Below are 12,500 nucleotides of genomic sequence, written 5' to 3'. Positions count from 1 at the left end.
CCACATTGTCCAAGGAGACCAAAGAGCTTTGTTTTACCACGCCAAGCCTCGCAGTAGAAACCATGGGGGTGAGGCTTGGCGTGGTAAAACAAAGCTTTTTTGGTCTCCCGGGACAATATGGTCGCCGTGTGACAAGGGCGAATTCGGCTTCGCCTCATCAAAAACACCATAATACTCTTTTTTTTTTGTCCCTCCAAAATTTTACGTAAGCGTTGTTTCCAGTTTGTCTTGGGACTTGCAATGGTCCCAAATCAAAATAAAAGCAATGCTTATGCAAAATTTGGAGGGACAAACAAAGAGTATTATGTATGATATTTTTGATCGTGGCCAATGCCCCTGAGCATCCAATAATATATTTTTAAACAATGGAAATCTAAATAGCTGCCGAATTGTCGAAGTAGTCTAAGGGCAGTAGCTGTTGCAACATTGCCTAGTTACAAGGCGAAAGCAACGAACAAATAGTACAAAGTCAACAAGACCAAACAAAAGGATTGTTCCAACGGTTACGAGCACACAAACCCTCAGATTGCTTTGCAGCGGATAGATCGTTTTATTTTCTTGCTTTTTCGGTGTTTTTCGATTAATGTCACTATGTGTTGTTGAATTTTTACTTCACCAGGGGTGCACCGAAACGCAATGGGCACCGGAAACACATTTGCGATTACTGCATTTCCGGATCCGGTACAACGCAAACCCGTATAGTTTAAAACGTGCATGCTTTATCCACATGGAGAAAATAACGAAATAGCTGTACATTGGTGCCTCGTGAACTGAATACAGAAGATACCAACTTGCATTCTGAGCATTTTCTTCAAACGATTTTCGTTCTCTTTGTGCTCGTGGCTATCACTATGGCAACGTATTGGTCCAAGCCAATAACTCGTCAACGTCTTTTTCATGGGGATCTAGGTCTCTCGCTGTTGTCACTGTCCGTGATTGGGCACTGGTGACGGCCCTTGGTGACGGTGAATCTTTGCCTACGGGGAAGTTAATAAATTTAGAAATTACAAAAACCTTTTGAATCTTTGTTTTCAACGTACAGCAGTGGAAATCATTCTCTCAGCAACAGCCAATTCTCTGCATTCTGTCCGACTACGTGGGTGATACTAAAACAATTAGACCCTTCGCCATCAAGCCCGCAGGGGCTACGGGTCTAATTGTTAAATAACAGTCGATGCCATTTGTACTTACCAAGCATTTCCTCTAAAAATGTAATATTATTTACTTATTTTCTCGTTTCATTTATGAGAGAAGCCGGGGTGTATTCTCTATTATACGATAAAAACTGCTTTGCGTTCTTATTTTCAAAGAAATTCCGCAGTGCATAACCAGAATATCCGCATGCTTCTCACAACTTGGCCGTGCGTCAAATTGTTAGTGTTAGCAATATTACTCATTACACTCCATTGTCCGGAATGTAAAAAGGCGAAATTCCGAAGTGAAGATGGACAGACATGTTTATTTTGTGTAAGTTGGGAGATTTATGTTGCAAAAAAAACCAAAGTAATGTAAGAGGAATAAGGATGGTGACACTGTAGTCTCAATTTTATACCCCCTCCACCCCTTCCCCCCTCCCGGCCCCTCACCCTCCCGCTAACAAATTCTGTCTTCCCAGTTGACCTAGCGAGCGGAGGAGTTGGCTGAAATTCACGTTGGTGGCATTGGGGATTGGACGGTTTGGAGAAATTCACGGTTGAAGACAAAACAATTTGTCATGTTTCACCTTGTTGTTTCGGCAAGTAAATCTGCTTTAGCATCTGAATCTTGTTCGACTTGAGTTCAGCTATATCTTGTCCTGTCTTTCCACCGTCGAACTTTCCATACATGACAGCGTTGTGCTCTGTAAGTTGTTTATGGATCTCTTCTTGCAGCTCTTGATGCGCAAGACCAAAGTGAGTGACTTGCAGATTGGAATCTGCCCTGAGAATTTCGCCCAATGGATTGCTGGCATTCGCTAATGGCTTCGTTGTCGCCAAGCCACTCCACATGGCGTGGTAGTCGTCGAATGATACTTTGCCAACTCGAGACACTTTGCTAGTTTCGTCTACAGATATATTGGGCAGCTCTTGTTCTTTAGGTGGGGATCTGCTCAAGTCAATGTCATCGGCCGTGTGGGGTTTGAGACCAGCTGAGTGATTTGGAAATATAAACAAGGATTATGGATTGAGACTAAATCATTATAAATTAAGCTAAAGCAGGAACCCATGACCCGGAGCCTACAACTCTACTGTGTTCGTGTTACGGCGTTTTCACGGACCGATTTATTTTTAGATTAAATTTCCCGCGAATGAGACTCCCACAGGAGCCCGATGACCAATTACAAGAAATTAAGCTGACGTCATAGGGTCACCGAACCGGAACTGCCTTTGTTTTTTGACCTAATTCGCGGGAAGGGCTAGTCTAAAAATAAACCAACTTGTGAAAACGCCGTTTCACAGACGCTGTATGGAAGTTGCACGCTCCAGATGGGGCTCCTGGCTAAAGACTGTTGTAGTCATCTCAACACCGGCTGGAGTAGTTCTGTTACGCACACCAATCACTCAAGTGAAGCTACGATCCTCGCAGTCATCAAGGCAATTTTAGCAATTGCGTAGAGAACCAACGTAGCTTTTTTTACTTGATTTCATATCAACAATTCACTACATGATTTATTTCATATATCCTTTCGTTCGTTGAGCAAATACGGACGCAACAGGAGTTTTTCAGTGAAAGAAATTGTTTTAACACGATTCAAAGCCTGATAATTTACATGTACTTTGTAGCTTGTCATCGCTTGTCACTCGTCATTTCGTTTATCCAATCAAATAAAGGTCATTTTCAAGAACGGTTTCGTGTTTTCGTCATTCGCACGCGCCTAAATGTAATCGATACGATTCTACGTCAGTGCAGGAAGAAGCCAAAACACTAGAAAATGGTGTAATAATGGGACAATAAATCCCTTGTTGAATCGTTCAACATAATTATAATACGTGCGGACATTTTCCTCGTTGCTCGTATTTTTAATACTACACAACTCGTGAAATATCTGCCCGTATTATATGTTAAACAATTCAAGAAGGTGTACGCAACGCAAATTATTAGGGGCACCCAACGAGAATATAGTTCAAAACCACTTAAACATAGCATTGTCAAACGTATTTTAGTATTAAACGGTAGATATAGGCATATTTTAATCCCCTAAAAAAATTCATCTGTTCGGATTTCCTAGCTGAAAGTCTAGTCATCCGAAAATTATAGCGATTAAAACTTACCTTTTCGAAAATTTCAGCCAGAAAAAAGGCTCCCGAAAATTCTAGGTGACCTTTTTAGGGTAAAAATCCGTTTAAAAATGGGCAATTAAACCATTTTTTAGATGTTCGAAAATCCTAGGACAGGCAGGCAAGCAAGGAATTTTACAACAAATGTTCCGAAAATTCTAGATCTCAAATCGTTTTCCGAACAAATATTTTCCGAAAATTGACGTTGAGTGCCCCTGAATTATGGTTCACCCCATCTGTACTATCATTAATGTACTTAATTATATAGATATTGATGAAATACAAAATATATATACATATATAGATATTGATGAAATATCTTCACCGCGCGCAGTGAACATATCATTTTTATCTTTCACATGTGAGGATATAGGTGTTGTCATGGTAACCAACACGCTTAGCCAATAAAACGCGAGCTTTCTCTTCATTGTAAGATACTTTTGTGCTTTAATATAATTCTTCTCTACTACATAACATTTTTATTGCGAAATTTGACATCATGATTTGTTTTTCATAACTTTCATATCTTGTTCACGGCATGTTACACAACATGCGTGTTTTAGCGGTTGGTGACCTTTTTTTCATCCATTTCGAAAATGAATAAAACAAGTTGTTGTAAATCTAGACATTTCATCAATATCTATATAATAAACAGAACATTACATGGCCGCTGGGGAAACGAATTTTATCTTCTCGTGCTGAAAGTATCTCTCACTCGTTCGCTTCGCTCACTCGTGAGAGATACTTGCAGCACTCGAAGATAAAATTCGTTTCTCCGTGCGGCCATGTAATATCCTCTATGTGATTTATGATTTGAAATTCAATGAAGTACCTACAGTACTTACTTTACCTTCTACTCTTTTACTGGCAAGGACGCAGTCCAATACTGTTTGTCTAAAGCCACTAGGAGATGAGGCAAAAATCTGTGCCGCGTTGGGATTTATAGCATTATCGATTACAGGATTTGAAAGCAGCATCTACAGTAAAACAGAAGAATATATTCCTTACAAATAGCTAGGAAAAAATGTACCTGTAGTTAGGCTATTAAAACATTGGAAAGCACTACAAGTATTTCTAATGCGTTTATAACGAGATTCATGGTAGTTTGCTTAAATTCTAGCGGAGCTCCGCGCGCGGAGCACCATTGGTAAATAAAGATGGCAACCCATCTGTGCGAGAAAATTATTATTTGGTATAAATGGTCACAGTACGGCCGTAGGACCGTCCATCCCGTCATGTATGCCAATGTGACCAGTATCACGTGACCATCTCGCGGGACTTTTTCCGTGTTTCCATTCGCCCTTGTCACACGGCGGCCATATTGTCCCGGGAGACCAAAAAAGCTTTGTTTTACCACGCCAAGCCTCACCCCCATGGTTTCCACTGCGAAGCTTGGCGTGGTAAAACAAAGCTCTTTTGGTCTCCCGGGACAATATGGCCGCCGTGTGACAAGGGCGAACACGAGGGGAAGTTGGGAGAATTCGAGACTGTTATGCAAACCTGAGATGCAGTCGAGGGTTTGCATAACTGTCGAGAATTGATCGCTTTATACCAAAGACCAGGTATTGCTTTTCCATTGGATTGCAGGCTCAAGCGAGGTTTACTTGTTGGGAATAAATAACCTGAGAGTTCTGCTTTAGGCTTGGCTAAATCTATATCTAACATTGTCTCATGCTCCAAAGATTGGAGAAATTAATGTCTGAAGTTAGACTGATAAAGATCTCTCTTTAAGTATTGCACTTACGAAGGACAGGGTTAAGACAAAACTGTTTGCTCAGCATCTTTCTCACCATACCATTATTTACACAGAACAGTACAAGACATTACCTGCACACTAAGCAGCATATAGGAAATTGAATAAAACTCTTTCCAGCAATGTGCGTCATCTAGAAAATCTGCACAAATCTGACCAGTGATTGGGTCAACTGATTTAAAAAATGAACACAAAACAGAACTTAATTAGACATAATTTGACGTAAAATAATTTATATTAATGTGGGTGATTTATGATACTTTTCTATTAATTGCATGATTACCGTATAACTTATCATCTTATCATCTTGGATCCTCAAATAAAGTATAAAAGATCGAGAGCAGGGAATTAGTGCAGTAGCGAGAGGCTCAACTCCCATCAACGTCACCTGGGTTTGATTCCCAGACTTGGTGTCTTGAGTGGGTTGATTGCTCAGCCTGGTACTCGACTTTGCTACGAGACATTAAATTTTTTCTCCAAGTAATCTGGGTTTCCCCTCTCCTCAAAAAGCAGTGTAAATGTACAATTTGATTTGACTTGATTTCTGAACAGATACCCCAAATAGTACCCCAGCACTAAATTTACTGGAGTTTCTTCAATAAAGTAAATTGTGATCATTATCATTATCATTATCATTATTATTATTATGAATTTCCTCATTGTCTGAAGCCATAATAGATCATAATAACCGCCTAAGGTTAGGATGTGTTAAGAAGTCTATTTTATCAATAGAGCCTTTCTCAGGATGTGAAATCGATGTTCCAAGCAGTGTGATCATCTTTAGGCCTTTGATTTGAAAGTTACCTGGGATCTTTTGAATTCATTTCTCCATCTCTTTCTTTATAAGTCCCAGGGTTCCTATCACCACTGGTACTGTTATGGTTTTCATCCCCCCCCCCCCCCCCCATCCGTTCAATCTCAATTATTTTGCTTGAAGCATGGTTCAAGCGCTAACCAGTGTCATATACCATGGAAACCTATAGGTTTTGATACCTCTTAACCAACAGTTAGCACTAACCAGCCTTCTAGCCACCGGTCCCAGGTCTGTTTGCTTTTACATGTATCTCACAATCTGTCTGTTATTATTATTATTATTATCATTATTATTATTATTATTATTATTACTATTACTATTATTATTATTATTATTATTATTATTATTATTATTTCTCATAATGTATTTCCAAGGAAAAATGAACAAGCCTTACCATTTGGATGGAAAGGTATTGTGTGAAAGAATATCTTTGGTGGCTCCGCATTGTACTGTTCACCAAACTGAAGGTACAACTTGAAAATACCTCCTGATAAAAAGGAAATCAGTTTAGAGAAAAAAAAATTATGGTACAAAGTTTTAGCACTAATACCATCTTTAAGACTCCCATAATTTATAAAGCATGTAAATTCAAAGCTAATGACAAATAATTCGATGAATTTATTGACACTTTTCTGTATTCATCAATTGACATTTTCTTGGCCATTGGTTCTTGAGAAATGTTCACTTGACAAAATTTACTGCACTTTATTAAATTGTTAAATCATTTCTCAAAAACAAATAATAATTTTCTTGATGGAGTACATGCTATTGTAGTTCACCTGACTTGTACAATTTCAAACGACTCAAGGGAATTTTATATAGTAAGTGCTCGGGATGCACAGTTATCACTTCCGCTTGAATGACCTCAAACATTAAGTCTTCACATGAAAATCTCAAACCTCAGCCTTGCTGTATTTATATCACCATCCTTTTGTCAACACTAGCAAAGCCTCACTTTAAAATTTTCCAGACCTGCAAAGACCTTATACTCATTGCAGTGTAATAAGGAATTGATAATCTTTTAATATCTTAGTAGCCCTCTAACAAACGATAGTGACCTAATTATTAATAGACTGAAGTATGAGGGTAACTTTATAACGCAATTGGGTGCAACTTTTTTCTGAGCACACGCATAATAACTTGGGGGAAAAAACTTGACCACCATGCCCAATGTATGTGCTCAGAACTTAAAACTTAAACACACAGCAGAACTTGTATTTCAGTCTGACCGCCCACCGGTGGCTCAGTTGGTTGAGCATCGGGCTGTCACGCGGGAGGTCGTGAGTTCAACTCCGGCCAGACCAACACTCAGGGTCTTAAAATAACTGAGGAGAAAGTGCTGCCTTTGTAATCACATCCGCAAATGGTTGACTTTCAAGTCTTCTCGGATAAGTACATGTACTATAAACCATAGGCCTCGTCTCACAACCCTTCAATGTTACATGTAATAATCCCGTGGGACGTAAAAGAACCCACACACTATTCGTAAAGAGTAGGGCATGGAGCTCCCGGTGTTGTGGTCAGGCCTCATTTCATTCATTCATTTGCTGGGTGAGATCACTAATGGACTGATAGCGGCTGCCAGCGGCGCCTGTGTATGCTGATATCCGATCCCACCCATACAGTAGATCACTTGCTTGTAAAGCACATTTGAATATGTTAATAGAAAATGCGCCATATAGATTCATTACGATAACCATTACCATTAAGCTTGACATTAGCCAATTAGGCCCAGTAGGCCAAACCTCTTAGTTAATGAGGTAGTACATCATAATCTAACCTTCCCACATTGTATCCTTCGGACCTTTAATGGATCCTTCCCAAATAAACATGTCATCTTCATTTAATGGCTTAGCTTGAATCCCCTAAAAAGGAATGAAAATGATTCCTCTAACACCTTCTGATTACCTTACGGCAGAACTTAATAAACAATAATAATAATTAAATAATTCCCTGTTTTTTTTTTATAACAGTCCTTAGTTTTAATTCCAAATGTTGTTTCTGCCAACTCTCTTGCTACTTTTAAGAAAATACTTCAGCTATTTCTTTGTAAGAATAATTCTTAATGTATAAAGCAGTTGTTTATTGTTTCTTATGAAATTCATGTTTGCTCAAGATTTGAAGTGTAAGCTGTCATCTCTTGCAGTTTCTGACACTTTTCAGCTTCTTTTAGACCTCCCTGCCTTCCATTCATAATCATTGTAGTTGTTGTATGTTAATTGCTTCGGGAAAACAAACAAAAAAATGTTGTCATAATTCAAAAGGGTTGGCAGCCTCTTTTAAAAGTCTTAGATTATAACTTACATAAACTTGCCAATTTTGTTGTTGACTACTACAGGCTTAGCAAATTAGAATATCTAAGCTGTCGCGAGGTTAAAGTCTATAAAGACCAAGACTGGGTTTCAACTATTGAACAGAGTTTCTCTAATGTTAATAATTATTGTGAGCATGCACATGTAAATTTTAATGCTCTCGTCTTTCCTTAAGGTTAAGGAGTTGGACTTGCAGGGGGGTTGTATTGGAGTTCAAATCTCGCTCTCACCACTTGCCGGATTAATGTCTTACACAAATGTCCCCCATTCAGCTCTATAACACTCTGAAAAGAGCCAACAAGTTGTCTCCCCCTAACTGGAGTTTTGAGCCATTAGCCAAGCTCATCAAATACAAACACAAAGAAACACAACCAGAACTTGTTTTCTAAAGTTGGTTTTATGCAGATTTTTGTACGCAATGATTTTAAGTATTGTTATGCTACAGATTCACTTGATATTTCTGGGGCTACCAAACCAGTTCTATCTGAATGACTCCAGTATACATGTACATCAAGGGAAATTTTTTTGGCTGATTTTTGGGTCATAAAAGGTCGACTTCTACACGAGTAAATACAGTATTTCGGATGGCCATCAACTTCTGTACTAACTGAAACTCAGCAGGTGCCGTAAGCTGCATGTGTGGAAAACGAAGACACTTTTGAGCAAGTTACCAATTTCAGATGGGTTCATCACCTTGTTTTCACTGTAACAGTTGTAATTGCACACATTCATTTTTCTGCCATTTAGAACCAGCTACAAGAACACTTTGCGTTCTGATTGGCTCATTCGGTAATCTATGTCTGTTGTCATTTGTGAGATCAAAATTAGTAAAAGCACAGCCATTGTAAACAGCAGGATAACACAGGAGTGATGTGATGTGGTTACTATTTGACTGGTCACTGTTCCAAACACACTGTCTTAAACCGGCCTGAACTGTCTAATGCCAGACAATTTTACTTGTCAATGGGGAACCCCCAGGAGTCAAGGGGTTAATCCTTGTTAAAATAATACAGTTGGATTAGGTCTCCAATCTGGATTTGTCCTCGAGGTTTACTCCTGATGCCTTCCTGCGATCAGGTATAACCGCAAGGCACCGGAGGTTTGAAATAAGGGTTTACCTTCCCCTGGATGGGCTGCCTTCACAGGCTAAGAGCCCCATCTACGCTGGGCAACTGGTTTTAAGGCACCAGTGGCTTGGCCTTCGCCCCTTCTCCTGTCAGTGGTGCCAGTTCCGCCACATGGAGGTCAGAAGTTCGACTTAGCTGACAGAGGCTCATAGAGTTGCACGCCATCGAGAGCATTTCGAGAGCTTGTGAGAGCCTAGCCTCACAACCTACTCCCTGGCTATAAAAGCCTTACGACTGATATTATTTTTGCTACGAATGGTACAGTAGGCCCCTTTTCACATCATGACAGGTTGTCTGAAACACAGGCTACGCGTTACAGGTCACTATACATGTCACTGTGCTATAGACAAATAAACAACACCAAAGTCTCTCCTAGATGTAACTACAAATACTAAAATGTTGTTTTAGGTCTCAGGGAAATGTTTGGCTTAGTTGTTCATCAGTGGAGTGGGACATCTACTCTTGACCTGTGGAATGTGACCTGCTTTTCAGACCCGCCTTTAACATCAGCTAAATTATCAAGCCTATATTTTGTCAGACCTTTTTGATCTTATAATCCCAAGTTCTCAAACCTTATGACAAATTCAAGAGCACAAAGATTTATTTTGTAAAGAATTGAGGTCATTAACAGTGTGCATTAATTAGCATAAGGTAGAGTATGTTACACTGTGAATGAAGGGGTAGTTTCTAAAGAAACTGTGGTGCTGTGTCGGTGGGGAAGTAGTATACAAAAATTTTGGTTTTATCAACGGAGTTGATAATGTAAATTGGCCACCGTACAGAGATTCTAAAAGCTTTTAGAATCTCTGTACGGTGGCCAATTTACATTATCAACTCCATTGATAAAACCAAAATTTTTGTATGTTACACTGTATTGTAAGTTGGGGTAGAGGGTGGGGAAAGCCGTTCTTCGTGTGGTCACGCAAAGTAAGGAGCATTGCGTGACCACACAAAGAACGGCTGCGTAGGAGACTAGCTAGTGCCAGACTGCTACTATAAATTCGCTGTGTAAATTAAGATGTTTCACAATTATTTCGCAATTGGGTAACTTGCTATGCGTAGTCCAGCCAACCATGGTTCAGTGTAAAGAACAAGAATAAGATTAAAATTTAATTTTTATGCAGTCTAATCTTTGGATCAGCTGCTACAGTACACTACTGTCTTTATGACAAACATGCATCACAACTCACCCAAGGCAGGTTTTCTCTTTGCAGTTTAAACCACTCTTTTTCAAGTAGCATGTATGCCCTAGAATGCATCTTCAACGCTCTGAAGCCAAGACGATCTGTACATGAATGTAAAAATTGCTGAAAGAGACACAGTTTCGTATTTAAGACCAGCGATGAAAAATTGAAGTAATTCATTTTAAAGTACGGGACTCACAAGCCTTTCGCCGTACTACATCTAAGTAACAGGGTCTATGGATTCCTTCCTTCCTCCGCTTTGCTGTTTTAGAGCCTAAAAATTATGTCCTAGATCGAGATACATTATTGTAAAATTTGCCGGCCATGTTGGCGCGGGGCTGCTGAGGGGTTGCGAAGCAACAAGAATCTAATAGTACCCAGTGTCCACTCCACACGGTGATATCTATTTTAAAATGTGTGGAAACCGCCTACATTGAGGCAATTATATTGAGGCAAGCTTCCTCGCTTTTGAGAATGCGACATATTTGTCTTGTTTTATTCAGGCCATCGCTCTCGGAATTCCTGCTGTTCGATGCTAAGAGATCTTACCAATTCTTTAAATATGCAATGCAAGAAAATGAAAAGACAGCAGTCGATTAGAGCAAAAGTAAATAACTCACCATGAATTTTCATAAGATCCATAAAGGCGCTACGCATCTACGTACAATACACTATTCCTTTATCTAAACTGATATTACAGAAAGGGGATAGACCATCCCTTGAATCTGGAAGCTATCTTCTTTTATTTTAATTATTTTTCCGTCATTTGCACCTCGCAAACTCAGATTATTTCACCTCCATATGCTAAAATCAATAACAGCGAAAAATTAAACACTGCTGTGTCAATTTTGCTCTAACGATTGACCAATAAGAATTATCGTTTATTTGTGCTTGGTCTACAGGTTATTCAAATCGCACTGAAATTCAGCGTTTTCCTTGGAAACAACGCATAAACAGTAATACCATTTTCGACATCGAAGCTCGTGAAGTTCAAGTTTGCGCGAAGAAAACTAAACTAAGATGTCTTCCGAAGAAGAGAGTGTTGAGGACGATGGAATACCTTATCTTGGCGAATACGAAGGGGATAGAAACGAAGCAGAAGAACGTCATGGCAAAGGCAAAGCCAAGCTACCAAACGGCGATGAATATGAAGGAGAGTATGCACATGGTAAAAGACATGGACAAGGCACTTACAAGTAAGGCATTTTCACTATGTATCGATCGTTTAACCGGCCGTGGGTGCTGATTTAAACTTGAATAGGACTTTGCTTTATTTTGTGATCTCTGTTCAAAGGACATCCAAGGCCAAATATTTTAACGAAGTCCAAGTGAAGACAACTGTTCGAATCATTTTATCCACGGAACTTTCTGGAAGCGGTGAATTGCTTTTAAAAACCGCTCCTCTTCTTTTCCTCTTGCCTTCTCGACTCTGTTTCTGACGACATAACGACCTTTAAATGCCAGGATTGGCCAAAATGTCAAAGCCTTGCGAATCGGTTTTGTTAGGCACTATCTACTTGTGATTATGAAAGATCAAGCTAGCCGTGACAAATTACGATTATTACATTTCGCGTAAGTATAACGGCAAACGATTGATACATGGGTATGTATAAACTTGTTATTTGAGCTATGTGGATATTACAGACCCAGACTATGATTTTTATCTATCTTTTCAGGGCTCAGTTTCGGTATAGGCCCCATGAGTTATGTTCATTTCTACTTATGCAGTGGAAGGAAACGTTTTCCTTTCCTTGCACGTATGCTTTTCACGCTTGTGCGTATTTCACAAGTGGGAACCGGTGTGACTTTGCACAAGCATAACGATTCACACGCCACTTGAATCTTGCTAGATCTTCTCCGGCGTTACTACGCTTGCAATACAATTACTACGCTTGCAATACAATACAATACATACTTAATCAACCGCTCCCCATAGGAGCTTTTCAGGGCCAATGAAACACAACGAAACGACGAAACAGAACAACAATAACTGTTAAGAATCCTAACTGGCTGGAGGCAAACCAGTTGGCTATTTACAAGTGCAGCTGCGAAG

The 12,500-nt window shown here is 39.5% G+C and overlaps 2 protein-coding genes across 3 annotated transcripts in view; one reads left to right on the top strand and one right to left on the bottom strand.

Moving 5' to 3' along the window:
• Positions 1–706: 706 nt before the first annotated feature.
• On the bottom strand, positions 707–10,785 carry LOC137973839 (ubiquitin-conjugating enzyme E2 U-like). Of its 2 annotated transcripts, none has more exons than XM_068820725.1 (8): positions 10,647–10,785; positions 10,454–10,570; positions 7,605–7,689; positions 6,219–6,311; positions 5,085–5,182; positions 4,108–4,234; positions 1,724–2,128; positions 707–977 (listed from the first exon to the last, which is right to left on the bottom strand). In XM_068820725.1, exons 2-8 carry the CDS (start codon positions 10,520–10,522, stop codon positions 850–852), a joined length of 1,005 nt encoding a protein of 334 aa, XP_068676826.1. In that variant the 5' UTR covers positions 10,523–10,570; positions 10,647–10,785; the 3' UTR covers positions 707–849. The 2 variants fall into 2 exon arrangements, with proteins under 2 accessions (XP_068676826.1, XP_068676827.1); XM_068820726.1 differs by having other exon boundaries at positions 10,454–10,548; positions 10,647–10,778.
• A 574-nt stretch (positions 10,786–11,359) lies between these two features.
• The window catches only part of LOC137973342 (radial spoke head 1 homolog), a 2,243-nt gene continuing 1,102 nt past the window's right edge, over positions 11,360–12,500 (top strand). The window contains exon 1 of the mRNA XM_068820130.1: positions 11,360–11,643. Coding sequence (XP_068676231.1) covers positions 11,468–11,643 — 176 coding nt within the window. The 5' untranslated portion in view covers positions 11,360–11,467. The remainder of the gene's footprint in view (positions 11,644–12,500) is intronic.

This window comes from Montipora foliosa, chromosome 10 (genome assembly GCF_036669935.1).
Source record: "Montipora foliosa isolate CH-2021 chromosome 10, ASM3666993v2, whole genome shotgun sequence".
NCBI classification, from domain to species: Eukaryota; Metazoa; Cnidaria; class Anthozoa; order Scleractinia; family Acroporidae; genus Montipora; species Montipora foliosa.
The sequence above is the reverse complement of the archived record's forward strand: the minus strand, read 5'-3'. Positions and strand labels throughout refer to the sequence as shown.

Coding starts and splice junctions, on each gene's coding strand:
- LOC137973839 (XM_068820725.1), bottom strand. CDS start 10,522: ATGCATTCTAGGGCATACATGCTACTTGAAAAAGAGTGGTTTAAACTG. Junction 6,312..7,604: donor GAAGGATACAATGTGGGAAG/GTTAGATTATGA, acceptor CCTTTTTATCAG/GAGGTATTTTCAAGTTGTAC. Junction 4,235..5,084: donor ATATGCTGCTTAGTGTGCAG/GTAATGTCTTGT, acceptor GTTTTACTGTAG/ATGCTGCTTTCAAATCCTGT.